The 25110-nt window shown below is 45.2% G+C and overlaps 1 protein-coding gene across 1 annotated transcript; it reads left to right on the top strand.

The window, feature by feature from the left end:
* The first annotated feature begins 18355 nt into the window (after positions 1 to 18355).
* On the top strand, positions 18356 to 18744 carry LOC124516088 (60S ribosomal protein L35a-like). Its single transcript, XM_047085246.1, is given in 2 exon segments — positions 18356 to 18497; positions 18500 to 18744. Coding segments are annotated over 2 exon segments (330 nt in total). The 5' UTR covers positions 18356 to 18412.
* The last annotated feature ends 6366 nt before the right edge of the window (positions 18745 to 25110 follow it).

Genomic DNA, 25110 nt, shown 5'->3' on the forward strand with positions numbered 1-25110 from the left:
AATTTTTCTATAGTGTCTATATTTTTCTATAATTTCTATAGTTTCTATAATTTCTATACGTTTTCTATAATTTTCTAAATCCTGGGGCGTCTGAGTGGCTCAGTCGGTTAAGCGTCCGACTTCAGCTCAGGTCATGATCTCACAGTTTGTGGGTTCGAGCCCTGAGTCCCGCTCTGTGCTGACAGCTCAGAGCCTGGAGCCTGCTTCGGATTCTGGGTCTCCCTCTCTCTCTCTCTGCCCCTCCCCTCCTTGCGCTCTCTCTCTCTCAAAAATGAATAAACATTTTTAAAAAAATTTAAAAAATATTCTAAATCCTTTGTTGTCATTTCAACAATCTTCCCAGCATCTTCACCAGGAGTAGATTCCGTCTCAAGAAACCACTGTCTTTGCTCATCAGACAACAATACTGTACTGTGAGAAAGTGCTCAGGAGTCCAAGCTGCCTCTCTAAACTAGAAGTTTAAGGGGCACCTGCGTGGCTCAGTCAGTTAAGCATCCTACTCTTGGTTTCAGCACAGGGTGTGATCTCAAGGTCATGATCTCGAGGTCATGAGATTGAGCCTCACATCCTCTCTGTGCTGGGGGTGGAGCCTGCTTGAGATTTTTCTTTCTCCTTCTGCCCCTCCTCCCACCTCTCCAAAAATGAAATAAAATAAACTAGACAGTTAACCTTAGGAAATTAAACTCACCCTCCAGGATATTAGTTTTCCCATCCATAAACAGGGAATTAGGCTAGATTTGTGATTTCTAAACTTTGCTCTGTGAAGGCCTCAAGGTCCCTCAGAGTGATGGGTGGGACTAGAAAATGGAGTGGGGTGAACAGTCAGGCTCTGTGATCCCCCCTCCTTTTTTCATGGGCTTTTCTTTGAACAGTGAGTTCTGGAACTAGAAATTTTAAATGTTTGACAATCTTTGGAGTATACAATTTCCAAGATTCCTTCCAAATCCGAAATTCTAACTTTTATTTTTTGTTTTGAAAATAATGTCTTCACTATGAAGTATAGCTATGCTAAGCTGTTTTGGATTCTTTTTTTAAAGTCATATTTTCCCCTCCTTATGCCACCAGAGATTCTAGCTTTGTAGGGTCTTGAAGACTGGGAAGATCCAAACTCTAACAAAATCTGTTGAGTACAGTATTTAGGGAACATCATGCCATCACAGAAACTCTTCAGATATTCATGTAACGTAACATAATAGTATTCTCAAGGTATTTTGTTATTTTGTCTGTTAGCCTTTAAAAATTCCAGCAACGCCCTTCTGCTGTTGGTTTTGTTGATCTAACGTAGTGTTTCCGGGTCCCTGGGCTGGGGATGCTCCAAACTCTCCTGTTATGGTGCATCCAGTGGGCTTTTCCTTAGTTCCCGGGCCCTGGTAGATCCTACCACAGTGAACCATTATGGCCCTTGTGAACTCTTTCCCTTGCTGAGTGATCAGTGCCTCATCTTCCTCATCGGATCCCTTTGGGCTATTTATTAAAATTTATTTTAAAAATATTTTATTTAGAGATTTTTGAGAGACAGAGAGAGCGTGCACATGTGCAAGCAGAGAGGAGGGGCAGAGGGAGAGAGAGAATCCCAAGCAGGCCCCACGCTCAGCTTAGAGTCCAATGTGATGCTGGGCTCGATCCCATGACCGTGGGATAATAACCTGAGCCAAAATCAAAAGTTGGACACTCAACTGACTGAGCCACCCAGGTGTTCCACCTTTTGGCTATTTTTACTGACTTTTGCATCCCTTTCATTCATAGTCTTTCTCAAGAGACTCTTTAAATCCACCAAGGTGCAGGGGATTGGCTCCACCTGATACCCCAGTGATCTGTGCATGCTTCCACATAGGCCCCTCGATTGTCCCAGAACACGAGAGCCGAGTGCGGAGATGCTCTAGGGTCATTTCCACTTGCCTCCCTGTCTCCCCAGGAAGTCGTCATGTGAGCTTCTCGTTGCTTCCTGGCTTCTGATGAAGTGTGAGACCTTGTCCCCACCTTTTGACCTACAGGCTGTGACACTGGCCCCTCAGCAACAGAACATCCTGCATCCACCTTGTAGGTTACCTGGCCCCTTTTGTTTTAGTATTGCCCTGTGGGACGCGGGACATGACGTGCTGGCACCTTTGCCCATTTTTCTTTTGCTGTCCGCCTAAAGTAACAAACTGTCTGAATCTAACAAGGCTGCTTGTTTCCCTACTGGCCGAATCCGTCAGCCTTGCTTGACACATGGCAGCCATCTGTGGACGTTATCCCCGTCCTTGCTTATTCGCTCACTTCTGTCCCAAATATGCTGTAGAAAAATTTTAAATGTGCAAACATGCTACAGCACCAACTAGATTGGAGAAAGCTTTTCCAGATTGAATTTTTAAAAAATTTTTTAAATGTTTATTTTTGAGAGAGAGAGAGAGAGAGAGAGAGAGCAAGCGGGGGAAGGGCAGAGAGAGATGGAGACAGAATCCCAGGCAGGATCCAGGCTCCAAGCTGTCAGCACAGAGCCCGAACCGGGCCTCGAACCCACCTGCCGTGACATCATGACCTGAGCTGACGTTGGACCCTCAACTGACTGAGCCACCCAGGTGCCCCTTCCAGATTGTATTTTAAAGGCACCTTCTCTGCTGCAGCAATTGCTATTTGTTGGAATAGCAATTTATTCATCATTTCTAAACAGTGTTTCCTTTGGAGCAAACTCGTAATCCGTTCGCTGGTTGGCACTGGGAAAATGTTTGGATTAGTTTTAGTGCCATTAAGAATGTTTGTCGGAGTAATAGCCTTAAAGCCTAAGTTCATCCATTATTCAAGGACTAATTATCTGTTCTGTTTATTATCCAAGCTCCTGAGGTCTCCCTACTCTTCCTCTGACTACTTGTTTTATGGACATTTCGTGCTGTCTAAGCACATGGGCCACAGTGCGGGAAGGGGAAGTTGGGTGCTTCAGTTAGTTCTCATATTTCAGGAGTTATAATTGCAGAATTTAGGGGAGGAGGTTTGTTTTTTGTTTGTTTATTTATTTTTGAGAGAGAGAGAGAGAGAGAGCACTCAAGCAGGGGAGGGGTAAAGGGGGGCAGAGGATCCGAAGCGGGCTCTGCGCTGAGAATAGAAAGCCCAGTGTGGGGCCTGAACTCATGAAGTGTGCGATTCTGAGCTGGGCCGAAGTTGGCTGCTTCACCGACTGAGCCACCCAGGTGCCCCTTGGGGAGGAGGCTTTTCTAAGTGGGCAGTGGGCCCTACTTCTTCTGGTAAGCCTAACGCTGCTCCTGGTATTCTTTTTTTTCAAGGCCCATGCATGATATTCTTCAACATTCCATTTGAAGTGTAGAATATCAGAAGTGGAAGGCTAATCTAGCCTCACTCCATAAGGTAAGAACCATCCTTCACTACACTTACAAGATGTCTCCTACCTTCACTCCCTCTCCGGTAAGGCATCCTATTATTGTGTGCCTCTAGTGAGACCATTCCATACGTTACTGAAATCTATACATTCCAGCCATTGGTGCGTATTCTGCTCTTGGGGTGCACGTCTATCAAGTATTCATTCTCTCCCCCACAGTAAAGATCTGGGTTCTGCCACTAATTTGTTTAGGGACCTAGTTTAGCAAACGTCCTAACTTCCTTGGTCTTCTATTTCCTTCTCTATGAAAGAAAGAAGTCAAATGAGAGTATTTAAAGTAACTTTCAATTCGGAAAGTCTAGGGTACTGTGATTTTAGTAGTGAAGTCAGTATTTCCATTTATTGATGCCTAGTTATTTTTAAAAATGGAATTACAAATAGTAGGTCTCAAACATGATTTATGGTCACTAAATTCAAGTGTACCCGTAATGCTGCCTAGCAAACAAGTGGTCCCTTTACTCTTCTCTTTCCTAGAGGGCAAGTTCATACTTTCTCCTCTTTCCTTGAATCTCACCTCAAACCTCAGCCTCAGTTTGAGCAGATATCCTTGCTTCCTGTTTCACTAAGAAAAGTGAGGCAACTAAAGACAAGTCCTACATGCTCCTATGACACTCGTACTCACTGGTAGATGTATCTGTTCCCATTTACCGCCGCCCCCCTCCCGCCCCCTTCTTTCTTGGTACGATAGGTGAAGTATCCATGCCCCCAGGAAGGGCTTCCCCTTCCACTTGGGCTTGGATCCTATTCCCTTTCATTTACCCAAAGACACTACTCCAGTAACTTTCCCTTCTCTTCCCTACTGTTTCCTTATCTTCTGGATCCTTTCCACCTGTATACAGACATGCTGTATGTTTCACATCTTAAAAGGGAAAAACCAAAAGAGACTCTCTTGCTTCCTCATCTCTAGTTATTATTCCATTTTTCTTCTATCCCTTAGAGCAAATCTTGAAAGAGTCGTGTGTACTGGCAGTCTCCAGTTTCTCTCCTTCCATTCTCTCTCAAACCTACTTCGATGAGACTTTCACCACTGCTTCCTGCCCCTGTGGTCCACAGAACTGCCCTTTCAAGGTCATGTGCACCTCTGAGTTGCTAACTCAGCCCATGTTCCTTCATTCACTTAGCCTAGCAATAGCACTAGACACAGCTGACCACTCCCTCCATCTTAAAACTCTTTTTACATTTATCTTTATTAACATTTAGGACAGTAGATTCTCTTGGCCGTTTTTCCTTCTCACTTGGTGCTTCCCAGTCTCTCTCTGGATCGTCCTCTTCTCGCTGCTCCTGTAATTCTGGGTGCCCCAAGGCTCGGACCCTGCAACTCTTCTCCCCACACTCACAATCTGGCGACCTCCTCCAGTCTCTTGGCGTTAATTTCCATCTATTTGATAGCTCCTGATTTATATCTGGTAAAACCACAACAACAACAACAACAACAACAACAACAGACCCTAAATGGAGTCACTTATGCTAAGGCTGTATCGCCAGTGAGATTTAACTCAATTACAGTTTTGGTTCTCCCAGAAATGGGATCTTAAGCCAATTAGGAGTTGCCTGATCAGCACTAGTTAAATCATCTGCCTGCTAGGTCCCTTCCATCTCTCATAAGGAAAGTAAGCTTCCAATAACCAATCCGCTCTTCTGCCTAGTATAATTTCCTTGTTCCTGCCTCCCTCTACCTATAAAAGTTTTTCATTTTGTATAGCTCCTTAGAGCTCCTTTCTACCTGTCTGATTGGATGCTGCCCAATTCATGAATCATTGAATAAAGCCAGTATGATCTTTAAGATTTACTCAGTTGGATTTTGTGTTTTAACATCTCAATCCAGTATCTTTCTTCTTATCTCCAGACATGTGTATCTGTGTTTTTGACATCTCCGTTTGATTGTCCAAGAGGTTTTCAAGTTCAGTGTTCAAAACTGAGTTCCTCATGTCTACTCCATTGGACCCTTTCACCTTCTTCCTCATCGTCCAATTGCTTCCTCCTAAAATCTTGGTGTCATCCTTACTCCTCTCTCACTCTTACACCCTACATCTAGTTCACCGGCAAATCCTGAGGGCTCTGTTCTCACAATATACTCTGGCTACTAACAACGGTTCATCTGATTAGCCACCTCCACTGGTTACCACACTGGTCCAAGCTGCTGTCATCTCTTGCTTGGATTATTTCAGTGACCGCCTGGTCACCCTGCTTTTGTCCTTGTCCCACTTCAGTCTAGTCTCAACATGGAAGCCGGAATGACTCTGTTCAAACATAATGGGATCACTGAGTCCTCTGCTCAGAAACCTCCATGGCTGCCTGTCTTAGGCTGATGCAAGGCCCTACTGGTCTGGCTAATACCTTGATCTTGTCCCCCCAACCCCCTCCACCCCAGCTCTGCTGGGTTCTTTGGTCCTTCTTGAATGTGGGGCATGCTTCTACTTTAGGGTCTTTGTAATTAATTTCTCTGGACTTGGAATGCTTTTTCCACAGACACACAGATAGAGCTTGTCTGTGTACCTACTTCAGGTCTTTACTCAAAACAGTACATTTTTGTGAGGCTTTCCCTGGCAATCTTATCTAAAATTTCAATCTCCCCAACGCTGACTACTTTTTCCCTGCTTAATTTTTTTCTCTCCTTACCACTTGTCACTAATATACTATGTATTTTACTAATTTATATTTTAATGTCTGTCTCCTTTGTTGGAATATAAGTTCCAGAGAGCAGGGATTTTTGTCTCTATTGTTCACTACTGTACCTACAACTGCACCTCGAACAGTTGGCATGTAGTAAATATTCATTCATTGGATGAATGCATGGATGATTTGTCATTGTTCCTTATCTGCTGTGAAGAATCGTTATGATTTATATTTATTTATGTAAAACATTCTTTAACAGTATTATACAAGTACCCCACGTTCTTACAGAAGAATTAGAAAATGTGGTTAAGCAGAAAGACAAAAATATCTGTAATGCCTTCATTCATAAATAACCTTTGTGACAAATTAATGTGTCCTCTAGACTTTTCTCTCTGTAACAATATACTTATATATTAAAAGAAATAGGATTCTACGATACATGTGGTTTTCTAGCCTGCCTTTTAATTATTTAACATATGGTGAAGGTCTTCCACTATCAATAAATCTGCATCTCCATTATCATTTTTAAATGGCTGCATAATAATTCACTGTGTGGCTGAACCACAATTTATTTAACTAATTCTCTTTCTGGACAATTATACTATACATATTGGTCTCAAATTGATAAAAAGGTGTTGGCAGATTTGAACAGCAAGAGACCGAGGGCAAGCATCCCAGAACAGCTGTCTCCAATTATTTCAAGAATAAGGATGGCGAGTATCTTGTGTAGTTCCGGAAACAGGACTTGGATTAGTGGGTGAATGTTAAATAAATTGATAGGAATGACTTTGTAATACTCCTTAAATATGGAAAAGGATGTCTTCTTGACATAAACCCTTTGTGGAAGTTTTCAAGGAAACGCTGGCTGTCCTTATTTCTGAAATAATTCCTGCCTTGAAAAGGGGTTTGAAGTCAATGGTCCTACAGTTAGTTCTGTGACTTCCATAAGCAAATTCTGTAGAAGACTTGAGAGCGATCCTCTCGTGTGGGTGTTATGTGGCCAAAACGCTGTGGCTTCAGGCCTCCTCCTGCCTCTAGTCAAGGCAGGAAAACCAAGTTTCCAAAATGTATCTTCTTCTATGTAGCCTGGGAACTAAGAGTGAGAAAGCAAATAGGGGTTAAGTGTTTAGAAGAGTTTTTCTTCTTCTGGAAATTCCTTTATCTCCCGCTTACCTCACCTTCCATTTTTATCTTTACTTTATCCTTTAAACATTTTTTTTTCTTTCCCTCTTTGACTTCATTTTTGATACTAAATGGAAGCTCCAGGGTTGGTGAGTTCGGCTGTGGCCGAAGGGTGTGGGGCATGACCCGAGCAGCTCGAGGTCAGGGATGGAGGGTGAGGGGTCAGGGCTGAGCAAGCAGCTGAGGAACCTTGGGGCCTCCCCCTTGCCCTGTGTCTCACCCACCCGAACTGGCCATTCCCAACTTCCCATTGTGTGCTTGCTACTTTCCCTGTTAGAAGGCTCCCCTTTTGCAAATGCCCTCCTTCCCCTCTTGCAATCATGCCTCTCCCTGTTTTTGATAAGTAGACCTCAAAAGACTCAACATTCCTTGTCTTCGTTTCTGAGTCTGCAAGACTTCTTCGCAGACCTCTCGCTAGCAAAGAAGAGAGTAGAATAAGAATAGTTCCCCTTAGCGTTGGCTGCTGGTTGCTTGCCGATTAAGGAGGGCCCCAGAGCTGTGTCACCTGCAAAACAGCCACTGGTCACCCAGGGCTACTCAGCCCTTGGAACATGGCTAGTGGGAATTGAGATGGGTTGTACGTATAAAATACATACCAGATTTCGAATGCTTAGTATGAACAAAAGAATGTAGAATGCCTCATAAAGAAATTCTTGTATGGGGCAACTGGGTGGCTCAGTCGGTTAAGCGTCCGACTTCAGCTCAGGTCATGATCTCTCGGCTCGTGGGTTCGAGCCCGGCGTCAGGCTCTGTGCTGACAGCTCAGAGTCTGGAGCCTGCTTTGGATTCTGTGTCTCCTTCTCTCTCGGCCCTTCCCCCGCTCATGCTCTGTCTCTGTCTCTCTCAAAAATAAATAAACATTAACAAAAATTAAAAAAAAAAGAAATTCTTGTATTAGTTCCATATTGAAATGATATTTTGAGTTACTGGGTTATATACAAATGTATTATTAAGATTAATTATATCCATTTCTTTTTCCTTTTTAAACATTTTTTTAATGTTTATTTATTTTTGAGAGAGAGTATGAGTGGGGGAGGGGCAGAGAGAGAAGGAGACAGAATCTGAAGCAGGCTCTAGGCTCTGAGCTAGCAGCAAAGATCCTGATGAGGGGCTTGAACTCACAAACCGGTGAGATCATGACCTGAGCCGAAGTCAGTCACTTAACCCACTGAGCCACCCAGGCGCCCCTCTTTCTCCTTTTTTAATGTGGGTACCAGAAAATTTAAATTTATATATGTGGTTCTCCTTTTTGCATCAGCCTGCGTTTCTGTGGAGCAGAGGTGCTCTCGAACTTTGCTGCTTGAAATGCAGTCCCTATAGCAGCATCAGCACATCCCAAGAGTTTGTCCCAGATGCAGAGCCTCGGGGGTGTCTGGCTGCCTCAGTTGGTTGAGCGGTTGAGCGTCTGATTCTTTCAGCTCAGGTCATGATCCCAGGGTCGTGGGATTGAGCCCCACATCAGGTTCTGCACTGAGTGTGGAGCCTGCTTAAGACTTTCTCTCTCCCCCTCTGTCCCTCCCTGACTCGTGCTCTCTAAAAGAAAAAAGAGAAATGCAGAGTCTCAGAGCTCACTCCGGATCTAAAGCAGAAGACTTTGCCTTTTCATCAGATCCAGGGGGGGTTCGGGTGTGCATTCAAGTTTGAGGCAGTCCTCTGCCAGGGCCTCCTGGAAGTTTAGTGCATCTCTCTGCTCCCAGGAGCGCGTTCGAGCAGGCCACCGCGGCTGCTAACCAACACGTAAAGAGGCTTTCTGAATGTTGCTACCCAAACCTTTTTTTCTTTTTCTTTCTTTTATTTTGTTTTCAGTCCCCCAGCGTGGACTGGAAGGCTGTCCTCTGCTAACATCACGGGGGGCCGGCTGAGAGGTGGGCTGGGGAGAAGCAGGTGTGTCAGAGTGAGGGAGCCATCAGCGAGCCTTGTTTGGCCTCAAGGTAATGGTTAACTTCGCAGGGAGAAGGAAGCAATTGAGACCGTGGACTTTAGTTTCTGGTTCTTTTTCTACAAACTTCCGTGGCCTTGGTTTAATTATCCTCCCATGTTGGAGTACTGCAAACACTGGAAATAGGCTGGGTCCTTTTATATCCAAGTCTCATGAATGAGGGGGTGGAGCCACGAAGAGCAAGGTCTGTGCTTTTCATCGTGGCCTGGGTTTCTCCCCGCCTCTGGATGAGTCAGACAAGCTGTTTAGCTTCATAGAACCTCAGTGAGCTCTCCCACCGATAAATTATAGATTAGGGTTTTGAAAATAGTAACGAATGAATGACTCCAGTAGATTTTTTTAAACAGCTTCATTGAATGTCTCCATTGGTTTGGGCTTCTATCACAAAGTGCCACAGATTGGGTGGCTCATAACACAACAGAATTAATTTATTGGGGACTGGAAACCTGAGACCAGGGTGCTAGCTCGGTCAGAGTCCTGGCGAAGGCTCTCTTGCGGACGCCCACCTTCTTGAACCCTCCTCTGGCCAAGAACAGAGGGGAGCAAGTTCTCTCCTTAGGGCACTCGTCCCATTCGAGAGCACGCTGCCCCCATGGCCTCATCTAACCCTGATTACCACCCAAAGCCCACAGTGAGGGGTAGGGTTTCAACGTGTGAATTTTGGGTGAACACAAACCTTCAGTCCATAACACGGAGACATAATTTACATGCCATAAAATTCACCCATTGTAAGTGCACAATCCGAGTAGAGTTTTTATTGTAACTATGAAGAAAAGTAATGACCCTCTCCTGAGTCCTCCTTTTTTAGATTCGATCACACAAAATTGTGGATGTTTAACTGTTTTTGACCTACAACGTGATTCAGCCTTACCTCTGAAATGCTGTTTGTCAAAATTCTTTCAGAATAAGAGAATATTTTGCCAGAGAAATTTTCAGTTAGGGTGATGTTATGCCATATTTTAAATCTCTCTTTACAGTAAATTGCAGTAGAAGCTATTTCACACAAATCTAGATTTGATATTTCTATTTTTTTTTTTACAAATAACTCTTTTCATACTATAATTCACTCTGCACTTGGAAAATGGATTTTTTCGTCCAATAAACAGATCTAATCAACTTTTTCTGATAAAAGCTTTTTTTTTTTTTTTTTAATATTCAGAAAAAAGAATTAAGAGACCTGAGGGAGAACTAAAATGGATATTTTGCTGTATGTAGAAATTATGATTTTCATAAAGAAAATAAATATACATGCAATAAAAAGAGACGTAATGGAGAAATGACTAACCAGCACAAAGTAAGTAGCAGACCCAGGCTGGCTTACGCCCAATGAACTCCTCAGGCTGAAAATGAAATGTGAATATTAACACTCTATTTTATCTTCTACCCTCACTTTCTTCATAACATAATTGAGAAATACATGTTTGAGGGATACAAATACGCATTTCATTAATATAAACCTGTGTATATTCTTTTCTTGGTTAGAAAAAAAAGCCTTTTCCTAGCCTTCAGGATTTGGTTTTTTTTCTCTTTTTATTTCTTAAAGCTACTTTTATTTATTTATTTAGGTGTTTTTTGTTTTTGTTTGGTTTTTGGTTTTTTTTTTGAGAGAGAGTGAGTGAGTGAGCAGGGGGTGGGGCAGAGAGACGGCGGGGGGAGAAAGAATCCCAAGCACCCTCTGCGCCCTGTGTGGAGCCTGATGTGGGGCTCAATCCCACAACTGTGAGATCATGACCTGAGCTGAAATTGACTCAGATGCTTAATTGACTAAGCCACCCAGACGCTCCTATTTCCTGAAGTATTTTAATATTTTAGAATAATTTTTACCTTTTAAACAAAATTATAAATAGACATGGTTTAAAAATTTCAGGTATTTCAAGAAGGCTTGTTACGAAAAATAGCAGAACTCACTGCCTCCTTATTTTCTCTTTCTAGACACAAACTTTATTAGGTAGTCCCATTGTATAGGTGAGAAAACAGGCTTGGAGAGGTTCATTAACTCATCCAAGTTCATGTGGGTAGGAAGTGATGTAACTATGGCGAGAACTCAAATTTGAGCCCGGAGCTTGAGCTCTGAGCTATATTGCTTCTCGGTTACAAAATGTATGGGACTCCATTGTTTCTTAACAGGGCTTTTCATGAGACGTCTCTCTCTCTGTCACACACACACAAGCCATCAGGCAGAAAGGAAAGAAAAATACAAGGTTAGTGAGATCGAGCCTCCTATGACGCTAGGTGGATCAAGTCTGTTGATTCCAGAAGTGCTGGGAGGAACCAGGTCCCTGGCTGTGGATGTTCCCGTCCCTCTCTGTTGGGGAGTCTGTTCTTTGCCCCCCTTTGCCCCATCCAACGCTCACTCCTTTCTTACTCCTTAGCGTTGCAAAGTTTGGGCAGGTTCTCAGCTGGTACCCAGTGCCGGTGGCAGCCACTCAAACAGATACACCACAAAGGTATTTTGCAAGTTGCCTGAATGACGTATTTTTCTTAAGTTTATTTATTTATTTTGAGAGAGAGAGAGAGAGAAGGAGAGAGAGAAAGTGGGGGAGGGGCAGAGAGAGAGAGAGAGGGAGAGAGAGAATCCCAAGCAGACTCCGTGCTGCCAGCACACCGCCTGACGTGGGGCTTGAACTCACCAACGGCGACATTGTGACCTGAGCCGAAATCCAGAGTTGGTCGCTTAAACGACTGAGCCACCCAGACGCCCCAAGTTGGCTGAATGAACTTTTTGGTCAGAGCAGGGAGTGTGTAGCGGGTAAAGAGAGAAGCTTTAAAAATAGGTGTCTAGTAGAAAAAAAATCTTCAGGGAAATGGGAGGAAGGAGCGCCCCCGCCCCCCTTGAAACCACAGGGGACAGCTTGACACCATGTGCCCAGCCTCAGGGAGGAAGCTCAGGCACACTGAGCTGCCACCGTCCTTGCTTTTGTCATCTGGGTCAGGGGCTTCGTTCCTTCCACCCCTCTGACCTCTTCCTTCCAGAGCTGCTCCGAAGGGAGGGTCGCTTTCCTGCTTCATACAGCTCAGCCTTTGGGGCAGGATCGCTTGTAAAAGAGGAAGAAACCTGTAGAGGGAAATTTGACTGCTGCCCGTGGAGACTGTAGATTTTTTTCACAAATATCAAAGATGCATTTATTTGCCCTTTTATTTCCCACGAATCAAGCCCCTTGCTACCCGATGTTGACCGGTGTGAGTCCCAGAGATTTGCTTTGTGGCTGTTGTCAGTCTTCCCCAAGAACCCCTCTAAGCTTCATTTCCACTGAAGTCACTAAGGGTGTGTGTCGTTACAGTAAAGCCTTGACAGGAACAAAGCTCTCCTTGGCATGCTCATACCCATAAGGTATGTCCTGCTATGCCATCAGCCTTAATGGCTTTACCATGCATCTAAGTAGGTGGTTTTCCCTGATTTTTTAAAAGAATACGCGTTTTCCATCAAAAAAAAATCTCTTAAGGTGTAACCCAGGAAGAGTTGCGACTCTCTGTGGCTGGATGGGAATGGCTTCAGCAAGAAGAAGTGCAATATTGCATTTAGGTCTAAATATCTCTCCATCTTCCTTTTTCTCAACGTTTTTGTTTCTCTCCTCCTCCCCTTTCCCCACCATCGCTTCGCTGCTGGCATCACAAACCCAGCAGATCCCAGACATCTGTGTGCACCTATGTAACACGTACGTACGTGGTGGAAATGTGCACTTGTTTGCCGTCTTCCCTTCTGCCGAAATTCTGCCAGACTTGCAGGGCCCTGGGGATCTCCCAGGAGAGCAGGGATGGCTAGTAGAAGTGAGCTTTACTCTGACATATGCAAATGTTCACCTGTGGCGCCTGGCAGGGCAGAGCTCAATGCTAGGTTCTTTAATATCCCTGGAGAATGCTGGTCTGGTCTTGGCCTTCTCTCCCCTCCCCTCCCCTCCCCTCCCCTCCCCTTCCCTTCCCTTCTCTCCCCTCCCTCTTTCTTTCTCCTTCCTTCCTTCCTTCCTTTTTTTCTTTTCTCTTCTTTTTAATTTTATCTCTTTTATTTTATTTTTTAAAGTTTACATCCAAATTAGTTAGTATATAGTGCAACAATGATTTCATACAGTGCGACAATGATTTTAGTGCCCCTTACCCATTTAGCCCATCCCCCCTCCCACACCCCCTCCAGCAACCCTCAGTTTGTTCTCCATATTTCTGAGTCTCTTCTGTTTTGTCCCTCTCCCTGTTTTTATATTACTTTTGTTTCCCTTCCCTTATGTTCATCTGTTTTGTCTCTTAAAGTCCTCATAGGAGTGAAGTCATATGATTTTTGTCTTTTTCTGACTGCTACAACACCTTGTCCCCGGGTTACCAGCTCTTTTTCTCCTTTGTGCCCTCATGGCTTCCATCCTCTCTGTCCACCACTTCCAGCGCTATCACTGGGTGATTTCCCCTTGCCAGCCCTGCCCTTCCACAAGCCCTGCGTTGGGCTCAAATAGCCCGGGATTTGAACCCCTGCCTCTGCATCTACCACGTGGCCTCATGCGGGCCATTGTCTTGGAACTTCGGCGTCCTTTCCACTTGTAGCAATGTGGCCTGTGGGTCTGAATTTGGCCTACAGCTACTGATGCCCTTTATTTGTCCTGCACAACCTACTAAGGATATTTCAAATTAAAAAAATATATTTTAAAAATATAGAGATATATGGGGCACCTGGGTGGCTCAGTCAGTTGGGTGTCTGACTTCGGCTCAGATCATGATCTCCTGTTTCGTGGGTTCGAGCCCCGCGTCGTGCTCTGTGCTGACAGCTCAGAGCCTGGAGCCTGCTTTGGATTCTGTGTCTGCCTCTCTCTCTGCCCCTCCCCAGCTCACACTCTGTCTCTCTCTCTCTCTCTCAAAAATAAACATTAAAACAATTAAAAATATAGAAATAAATAAAATGTATGTATGTGCATATGTGTCTATATACATGTACCTACGTGTGAAAGTATATATACATACACTCTGTCTATGTTTTGCTAGCTTCTCTGAAGAATCCCTGAATTGGGCTGCTCTAATCATATAACATGCCAAGCTGAGCAGTGGCTCTCCCCTTTAGATGACATGCTTTGTCACCACCCCTGCCCCATGCCAATTTTGTAATCTGCGATAATTGACTCCCCTGAATTGCTCTGATGGCTCTTGGAGCCCAGCTGTTTCCTGACCCCCTTCTGCACTGCATGTTTGGGTCCCTAGTACAGGATGAAAGGGCTGGAAACAGGAGCCACATTATTGAGGGGGACTACATTTGCTACATGCCTTTATTGTCAGTGTGGTATTTTCCTGCCCAGGACCTTGGCTCGCACTCTACATTGAACCTGGACTGTCCTTCATCAGTTCTTAACCAAAGAAAGCATTTCTTTCTTCAGGGCCCAGCGTATAGGGTGCACCTCGCACCCTTAAGCCTTTTCCTGCTCTCAGCCCTCGGAATAAGCCCCTTCTTTGCTTGTGCTCATGCCTCTGTTGAGCACCGATCTCGGTTATTGACATGTCTGCCTTCCCCACCCTGCTTCTGCGTCTCCAAGGCAGGGGCCCCATGCAACTCACTGTCGATCCCATCCCCCTGCCTTGCTCTCTAGCCTTCTAGCTCTGAATGCACTGTCTAGACCCAAGCTAAGGGCCAGTGGATGTTTGTTGAACTGAAGTCCTCAGGCAAATTCAATTTTCTATTTTTATATTACTTGAAACTTACGCACGAAGACAAGTATTTGTTCAAGGCTGCAGAGCTCCATGAAAGAAGTTTCTGGTTAAATCTGACTTTCTCCTTCATTGCTTTCACAATGCCTGACGCATCACAGTCCAATAAACAGCAACTAAAGGAAAGAATGAGAGGTCTTTGTAGCAAAGACTGGAACCCAAGTCTCTTTATCTTCCCAGTGTAATATACATTAAACCAAATTGAATTCTGCATTGGACGTCAGTTGGCATTCTCAAGGAGGTCCGTGTTGTTCTCCCTCCACTTAATTAGGGCGCTGCCTAAGAAAAAGAAGAAATACCCAGAAAAAGGTTGTTCTCATCCCTCACCATGGGAACTTCTTGTAGGATTCGGATACTGTGGGCTTCTACGTTTGGCCCATCCCACGCTGAGTGGGGTAAGCATGTGGGAAATCTCTAAGAATGAAAGAGAGAGATAATTATGTCTTTCCCAGGTAGTTTGATACATAACACCAGCTCTCCTTGCTTTACTTCTTAGACCTGTGTTCAGAGAAATCTTCACATCCATCTTCCCTAATTCAACCTTGCTCTCCAAAAATGAGCACAGCTTTTATTCAAATGCTATTCAAAGAGGAGAGGTTCACACACTGGTTAGTGGCAGGTACCAGAAGACCATCTTGCCCTGACTCGCTGCATTTCTACCTTATAATTGGATGGTACATACATCTGAAAGAGTAACATTAAAGTTGAAGTCAAGTGTTAGGGAAAAAAGAGAATTTTCATTGTGAAAATTCCCTTAACATACTCCTCCTTTTTCCTAGTTGATTCTACATCATAGGTGATGGCTTCTCAAGTCCTGGAAGAACGTGGGACTTTTTATTTAGTGTGTACAGTATGGCAAGGTGGCCCTGTCCGGGGAAGAATTTTTGATATCGTTAGGATGTAGGTATTTGGAGTTAGTTCCATGAAGGTGTTTGCTTCCTGTTATGAGTTGAATTATACCGCCCACCCCTACCCCTGCAATTCATATAGCGATGTCCTGGTCCCCTTTACCTCAGAACATGACCTTATTTGGAATTAGGGTCGTTGCAGATGTAATTACTTAAGAGGAGGTCATGTTGGAGCAAGATAGGCCTCCAATCCAGTAGGATCTGATCGTGTCCTTATAAAAAAGGGGAAGTTTGGAGAGACACACGCACACAGCGAGAACACCATGTAAACGTGAAGAACACCGAATATGGCAGGCAAACCTCCCGAAGCTAGGCCAGAGATGTGGGACAGATTCTCCCTCACAGCAACAGAAGGAATGAACCCTGCTGACACCTTGACCTTGGACCTCCAGCCTCCAGGGCTGTGAGACGATATGTTTCTGTTATTTAAACCACCCGGTGCGTGGTACTTTCCTTTGGCAGCCCGGGCAAACTCACCCTTCCCTTTTCACTTCGCTTGCAAAAAGAGCGGCTTGCAAAGTTGAGGTGCTTAAAGGTCTGGTGGGAGGATTCTGAGGGAAAGAAAGTTCTAGCTTCTCGGTTTCTGGTGTCGGTTCTACTTCCTTTCCCAGCAGCAGGGCACAGTGGTTAAGGGTGAGGGCACTTGAGCTGGACTTGATTCTGGGACTTGAGTCTAATACTTAACCTTCCTTGTGCTTTGATTTCCTGATATGGATAAATAGACGACAGGAATGCACCACCTCTGCGGGGGTGTTGTGTGGTTTAAATGAGATCAGTTACAAATCTTATAGGGTGTGCTCTTTAATGTTCATTTTGAGAGAGTGCGAATGGGGGAGGGGCACAGAGAGAGGGAGAGAGAGAATTCCAAGCAGGCTCCGTGCTGTCTGAGCAGAGCCTGACGCGAGGCTCAACCTCATGAACCGTGATTTCATGACCTGAGCTGAACTCAAAAGCCAGACGCTTAACCGACTGAGCCAGCCAGGCGCCCCTACTTGTGTCTTTTCAATGGAATCTCTCCTCGTGTTTCTCTCCAGCCAGACTGTTTGATGCTGGGCCCTTCCTTTTAGCCCTGTATGTGTATCTTCACATGACCCCTCTGAGCGGGTGACCTGGGAAAATGGGTGAGACAGTTTATCTAGGCAGCACCTGCATCAGTATGGCCGAGGACTGATTAGAAATGCAGATGCTTAGGCTCCACCCCAGACTTACCAAAGGGGAAACATTGGGGGCGGGACCCAGGAATCTGTTCTAGGTGATTCTGATACGTTTGAGCTTCAGAGCCCCTGATGTTGGATGACTTTCCTGTTGTCCCCACAGAAGCCCCTCGAGATGTGCCTTCCTTCTCCCCCTCATGCATGCCCTTTCCCCAGGCCATGGTAACACCTGCTCATAAAATAGGAAGTGGTGACACTATGCCCCTAGCCTTGACCTCGTTCTCTGAGTGAATGCTCTCCCCCTGAGTCTAAAAGGAGAATGGCTTTCTCTGGCGAGGACCATGGGAGGAGCTTTCTTTTCGACTCTGGATGTGACTCTGTCCCCACTGCATTCAGGGGCCACGTCTCAGTCTGTCCACGTGCTTACTGTCTGCTATAGGTCCTGTGCCAGGCGGACCTTCAGTAATGTTTACCACAGGAGGAGGGAGTGGCAAAATGCACAGGTTACTGACAGATTTCTTAGTGCAGCTCCTTCTATTGAGGGGAGTGAGGGCTGGCGTGACACATCATTTGTGTCCAGTTCGTGTGGAACCAAACCACACTGGGCAGCCTGAGGCAGGAGGAGACTCGGGCTTACCGGGCTGGCCCTGCCACTGTGGCTCATGGACTGTCCCTGGTCCTCAGCGACCTCCCCGTCCTGGTGTGAGGCCACCTGGGCTTTGCCATGGCACCTTGGCTTGTGACACTGTGCCTCCTGATTTCTGTCACGTCCTTCCCTGGTCTGTTGTTAACCTACTCGAGGTCTTTTCCCCTGTCTGTACCCTAGTTCCGTCCTGACGTGGATGGCCACACTGTCACCTCAGGGAGTGCTGTGTGGTGGAGGGAGGCTTGGGACCACAGGGTGGGGTGTGTAGGCTCGTTTCTGCCGTGGTCTGCCTTCACCTCCTATGGTTCCCCGAAAAGCGAGCCATTCCCATACTCCATGTCCTCCTTCCTCTGTCCCATATCCATCCCTCACCTGCTCCCCTCCCCCTTCAATCTCTCCAGAGTCAGACTCACGCCCCTGTCACAACCCCTCCCCTTGCCCCCACGACTGAGGGCTCCGCTGAGTCTCACCTCGTTGGCAATACCTGCACTGATGCATTTGCATGCAGGTGGCCTGCAGCTTCTCCTACAGGATTGCCCTCCCTCCTCCAGAGACACGCTGCTCTGACTCTCCTGGGAGGATTTGCATGTTAATAGGAGGCTCTCAATTACCAAAAGCTGTCACATGTCAAAGTAATGAATAGTTTAGGGTGGAATACAATTCACTAGGCCAGCCAGTGGGCACGGTAGTTTGGGGGCAGGCCTACCAAAGCTACCTGCCTACCCGAGGCCCCTCCTCTGGGAGGACCGCCAGCCCTGAGCCCTGCCTTCCTGCCTGCTCACTCCCAATTCATCACTCTGTGTCTCAGGAGGAGCCTAGCACAGCCTGTTGATTTTTCAACATTTTTTGGTAACAGCTCTTCCGCCATCTTGGAACCTGTGGAGACCTGCTGCGAACAGGACTCCTGAAACGACAAATATGTCTGGAAGGCTGTGGTCCAAAGCCATTTTTGCTGGCTATAAGCGGGGTCTCTGGAACCAGAGGGAGCACACAGCTCTTCTTAAATTGAAGGTGTTTATGCTTGAGATGAAACTGAATTCTATCTAGGCAAGAGATACGCTTATGTGTACAAAGCAAAGAGCAACACAGTGACTCCTGGTGGCAAACCGAATAACATTGGGGAGATCTGGGGAAAAGTAACTCGTGCTCATAGAAACAGTGGCATGGTTCGTGCCAAATTCCGAAGCAACCTTCCTGCTAAAGCCATTGGCCACAGAATTTGTTTGATGCTGTACCCTTTAAGGATTTAAGCTAACTGCAAATTAAGTAAATAAAGGTGTAGATTTGTTTTCTTGTGAAAAAAATAAAAAATAAATATATAAAATAAAATAATTTTTTTTTTTTGCAATCAGCTTTACTGAGACATAATTCGTAAACCACAAAATTTACTCTTTTTTTTTTTTTAAGGTTATTTGTTTTGTTTTAGCAAATCTCTGCAGCCAATGTGGGGCTTGAGTGCACCACCCGTAGATTAAGAATCGCACGCTTTTCCAGCTGAGGCAGCCAGGTCAGCCCAAAGTTTACTGTTTTACAATGTACAGTTCAATGTAGCTTTTTTTTTTTTTTTTTGGTATGTTCATAGATTGATACGACCATTACTACTACTTTCTGATTTTAGAACATTTTCATCACCTCCCCCAAAAACTTTACACGCATTAGCAATCGCTCCGTTCCCCCTTCCCCTGGGCTCCTGGCAACACCAATCTACTTTCTGTCTCTACAGATTTGTCTACTCAGGACATTTCATAGAAATGGCATCATATGGTATGTGACCTTTTTTTTTTTTTAATTTTTTTTCAAGGTTTATTTATTTTTGAGGGACAGAGTGCGAGTGGAGGAGGGGCGGAGAGAGAGAGGGAGACACAGAATCTGAAGTAGGCTCCAGGCTCCGAGCTGTCAGCGCAGAGCCTGACATGGGGCTCGAACACACGAACCATGAGATCATGACCAGACCCGAAGTCGGACGCTCAACTGACTGAGCCGCCCAGGTGCTCCCGGTATGTGACCTTTTTTATCTGGCTTCTTCCATGTAGTATGATGGTTTCAAGGTTCATCCATGGGGTAACATGTACCGGTACTCCATTCCTTTTTATTGAAAAATAATATTCCATTGTATGGATGAACCACATTTTATTTATTCAGTCATCAGTTGATGCGTATTTGTGTGTATGTTTGGTTTTGTTCACTCATTAGATGACTCAGCCATTTGAGTGAAGCCCAATCTGTGGAGGGGAAAACCCCACTCTATCAGGCACCGTTCACGTTTCTTGGGTGTATATCTCCTTTTCGTGGACCCGTGCGCACTCAGCAAGAATAAGTTTACTATGTTGCATAGTTTTTCATTCAGGTGTTCCTTTTGTGTATTAATCATGTCTTTTATTTTCTGTATTCTGATGCTTTGTTATTTGGAGCTTTGGAGACCCTGGAGGGACTGCCCCTTCCAGGGTTAGCCAATTTCTAGAAATAATAAAGAGTTTGGCCTCTAGGGTGCTTGGCAAACACACCCTTATCACTCTAGAGCCCATGACCACAATCACCTCCTTTATCGGGTTCTCAGGCTCTGGGCCCTTATCCACCTACTGTAATCACCCTGGGGCCGGGGACCAGACAACCAGGGACAGACCCTATGCCCAGAGCCTGCTGAAATGACCCAAACTAGCCAATCCTAAACCTGTTTAGACGAGCCTGCCCACTCTGTTTCACCCAGTCTTCCCCATGGAAGCCACAATAAAGACTCTTGCTCATACTTTCCCTTCTGCCCTCTACCTGCTTCTAGTGATTCCCCATATGGCCATGTGTGGCATGGCATGTACCTCCTCTGGAGAACTATGAGTAATAAACAGCCTTAAAACATTTTTTTTAATGTTTATTTTTGAGAGAGAGAGAGAGAGAGAGAGAGAGACAGAGTGTGAGTGGGGGAGAGGCAGAGAGGGAGACCCGGAGAGAGAGAGAGAGAGAGAGAGGGAGAGAGGCAGAGAGGGAGACCCGGAGAGAGAGAGAGAGAGAGAGAGAGAGAGAGAGGGAGAGAGGCAGAGAGGGAGACCCGGAGAGAGAGAGAGAGACAGAGAGAGAGAGACAGAGAGAGAGAGAGAGAGACAGAGTGTGAGTGGGGGAGAGGCAGAGAGGGAGACCCGGAATCCAAAGTAGGCTCCAGGTTCTGAGCTGTCAGCACAGAGCCTGATGCCGGGTTTGAACTCACAGATCGCGAGATCATGACCTGAGTCGATGTTGGACACCACCCAGGTGCCCCAACAAACAATCTTTTTAATGATAGTCATCTTCTGATCTGTTGGCCTTATTATATCTGTATCTAACGAAACACCTTACTCTAGCGTATTGACCGATCTTTTATTTCTGGGGTGATGTCACGATTATATCTAACATCCTTCCATTCCAACATACGTCATGCTGGTGTCTTGAACTTGCCTCACGGCATCTGCTATTCTCCTCAACACTAGGAAACTAACACCTCTTACTTTATTTTTAGCATTGGACATCGCTTGTCAAATTGTTTTTCTCACTAGTTTTGTACACAGATTTTATTTTTTACCATCTCCAGCTTCCACTGGGAAGTAAGACTTAAAAAAAAAAGCAGCATACCATGGAAAGTTATCTTTTATGAGATTATGTCTGTGCCTGCTAAGGAGAGGCGGTAACAGTGCGTGTCTTGATCTTATTTGGGAAGGATCGACTGGTGGGCTTGCACCTGTCGATAAATGGTCCCAACTTCTGCACATGGCCCGGAACACATTCTATCAAGCGGAGTATTTATAGATAATAGAGGCAAAAGAAGAAAACAGCTAATCTTTTTAGTTCATTTGAATAATTCTGTCACAGTTTCTAGCACATGGCTCGTCAGTCTGGGCACTATTAACGTTTTGGGTCGGATGATGCTTTACAGGAGCTGGTGGGAGGAGCTGTCCTGTGTGTCATAGGCTGTTTAGCCACGTTCCTGGCTTCTATCTACTAGATGCCAGGGGCATCCCACTGCCAGTGCCCAGCTGTAGCAAAGAAAAATGTCTCTAAATGTTGTTAAATGTCTCATGGGGGGAGGTGGGTGGGCAAAATTGCTTTAGGCAACCCCCCCGCGCTAGGGTTCTGAGGGGCTTTGAAATCCAGCCTCCTGGCCGTGGGAAGCCTGTGGTGTCATCCCCTGGGGGTGGGGGGCGACCGATGCTTGACCCCTTCCAGTGGAGCTGGGACTCCCACCGTCTGAGGGGAGTTGCTTCACTGTGTTAACTCTTCTTCAGTTGAATTTACTAGCCGTTACTGCTCTCAACCAAATCATACTTTCCAGGAAAATTCCAAGTGTCTCTGTTGTGGCTGTGGTCACACAGTGGCCCCAGATGTTGTGGAGCGAGCAACTGCTGGCACTGAAACTGAGAGCTACAGGGACTGGGTGGGGGAGCACCCTTTGCGGAGTGGGGTCCCGAACCGGTGGTTCCCGCATCTCCTGGGCACCTCTCCTGGGGAGTGCGCCGCAAATGCCCATCTCTGCTCCCAGCCTGCACCTGCAGGGGGCGCTAGCAACTCAGAGGCTTGTGCGGAAACACACGCGGGCACGTGAGAGAATGGTTCATCCTGGAGAGACACTAAGCTTCCTGTCCATTGTAGGTGCCTCACGTATTGCGTAATTTAGGAAATTAAAGCAAAATTTTCTGGTTTGGAGCACTGTGGCACTTCTGGCATATTTAGGGTATCTGTGAAAGTCCAGACTCGCAGGAGGTGAGGCCTGGGCTTCTACATTTTAAGGAATTTCTGCCCGTATCAAGATTTGGGGAGTATCACTTTGGCATAAATATTTGCAGTATGTTCTTTACAATGTTCATTGGAATGTTTCCATTGCAAACATATTACACTCTCATTATTGAAAATCTGGAAAATGCAAACAAGAAGAAGGAAGACGAAACAATGCCCAGGAGCTTGCCATCCAGGACTGCCACAAACCCTCCTCAGGCCTTTTCTATATTCGAGTCGATTTCCTTGTCTTTTATATTTATGTGTGTGTGTGTGTGTGTGTGTACCTATATCAAAGACACACAGGCACATAGCTGAAAAACCAGTGAGTATCAAAGAGCTTATTAAAAAAATATTAATTTCCTGCTCATCTGTCTCTCCTCGCCATAGGTCCCCACTTAGGACTCTATGGTTCTTCTGTATTTACTGCATACACCTAAATACTATGCTTATCTTAAGATATATTAGTTACACATTTTGGACATGATCTCCTGGCTTCTGGTGGTGGAGGACTTAGCTCACTTACACTTCTCCTCCTTCAGTGCCGTTCCCTCCCCCCATCCCCCCAACATGCTGACCTCACAATTGAGGGTTAGAGTAATAATCTTGTCTTTTTAGTGCTAGGTTAAATTGTATAATGTTTTGCTTTTCCTGGAGTTAATAGTCACCTAAGTCTTTAGTTTTGGAGTTTACTATGGCTCTGTCACCACGCACACCCACAGTTTGGTTTTTTTTTTTTCTCAATACTTAACAGAACTTTCCAACAAAATACTTTATAATGGCTTCTCCAAATGCTCAGACAAATCACACAATCCATCAGTCCTGTGTTTCCCTTGGGCTCCCCCCGCCCTCTGTGCTCTGCTCCACTTGGTGGCGTATTCTCTGGCTTGGTGCACGCACGGCTTCCTGTGAGTTCCCTGTACTACTCAGCTATGTTCCATTTTCTCTGCTCCTATTTTCTGGATTTTATATTAGATGTGAGCCCCCCTCGATTGAGCCCCTAATTTTCTCTCCCTCCCCCTCATTTTTTTTTGATTCAGCTTTCTGCAAGATTTAGTCAGCTTTATCTAATAAGCCTTCTATTGAATTTTTTATTTCAGCGACTCCATTTTTACTTTGTATAAGCTCTTCCTTATTCTGTTTATTCTTCTTTGCCCTGCTACCCTGACAGCTTCCAATACTTGTTATGTGGATGCTATACATCTCTCCGAGGATATTAATTAATACCTGTTGAAGTTTCATTCTATTCTTTGCATGGATTGCATTTTCCTGTGTTTTTTTTTTTCTGATTGTTTTATTCATTTACTTACTCATCAAATATTTATTGAGTGCCTTTTATGTACTCCGTGTTGGGGATATAGTGGTTAATAGGATAAAGTCCCCTGACCTTATGGAGATTATATTCTAGCAAGGGAGAATAATAAACAAATGAATTACATTAAGGCTGTGAATAAAAATAAAGCAGATAGAGTAGCCCGGGAAAGCTTTTCTGTCTGGGGCTTCTTTACTCTCCTGTCTGCCACTTGGGTTGGGATGTCTCAAAACCTCGGCTCAGCTGGGCTTGTGGAGCAGGGTGCCTACTCGGTGTTACTTGACATGGCTTGGGCTTCCTTACAGCATGGCTACTGGGGTCCAAGAGGGAATGTTTTGAGAGAAAGCTTTCCTGGAGACAAGGCAGAGAGGCAAGACTTCTGTTGGTTACAAGAAAGTCATTAAGGCAAGCCCAGATTCAAGAGTGAGGGAAATTAGACTATCCCTCTTGATGGGTGAGTGGCAAGGTCACACCAGAGAGCACATGAGATAGGAAGTGTTGTGGCCATCTTTGGAAACACAATCTGCTGCGTGTTATGACTTGAGCTAGTTACTATTTTTCACCCAGCGTTTTTTGAAATCGTGTACCTTTGGTTCTTCCCTCTCCTGTTCTTTTCCCCTTATAATTTCTTCTTTATTATTCCTTCACAGCCTAGTTGCATATGGGGAGAGGAAGGGAGCAAGTGTGTGTTGTCAGTTGGCTATTTCACAGATGAAAGGCTTCAGATAATCCACAGTGTGGATTGCTGAGAGTTGATTGCAGATGGGGAAACAATGGTAGAACTTAGAGATGGCTGAAGTAAAAGGTTTTCTTTTCCTTCTCTGCTCTTGGTTTCCATCTGAAGAAAATAAGGCACATGGGAGGTTAGGGGACTTTCCAAAATGTTGCTCAGCTAACGGCAGAGCTGAGACTACATTTAGATCTGAGTTTCTCAAATTCTCTGGCTCATATTAAAGACAACAACAATTTTTAAAAAGGATCCGGAAACAAAGATCTAACTAAAAAAACAAATAACAGGGGCACCTGCGTGGCTCAGTTGATTGAGTGTCAGACTCTTGATTTTGGCTCAGGTCATGATCTGGCAGTTCATAGGATCAAGCCCCACATCAGGCTCTGTGCTGACAGTGTAGAGCCTGCTTGGGATTCTCTCTCTCCCTCTCTCTCCCTCTCTCTCTCTCTCTCTCTCTGCCCCTCCCCTACACTCTTTCTTTTTCTCTCTTTCAAAATAAATAAACATAAAAAAACCTCATGGATAAAATTGCTTTTAAAAAAACCCAAGTAGGGGCACCTGGGCGGCTCAGTCGGTTAAGCATCTGATCTCAGCTCAGGTCATGATCTCGTGGCTTGTGGGTTCCAGCCCCACATCAGGCTCTGTGCTAACAGCACAGATCCTGGAGCCTGCTTCGAGTTCTGTGTCTCCCTCTCTGCCCCTCCCCTGCTCACACTCTGTCTCTCTCTCGAAAATAAAAAACATGAAAAGAAAACCCCAAAGAACAACAAATAAAACATATTTAGAGGTCCTAGAAATTTAAGTGAGTCTGAGTTAAACAAGTAAAACAACTTTCCT

Source organism: Lynx rufus, unplaced genomic scaffold (assembly GCF_022079265.1).
Source record: "Lynx rufus isolate CCGP_SWC_20201006 ecotype Redwood Valley unplaced genomic scaffold, mLynRuf1.p SCAF_2, whole genome shotgun sequence".
NCBI classification, from domain to species: domain Eukaryota; kingdom Metazoa; phylum Chordata; class Mammalia; order Carnivora; family Felidae; genus Lynx; species Lynx rufus.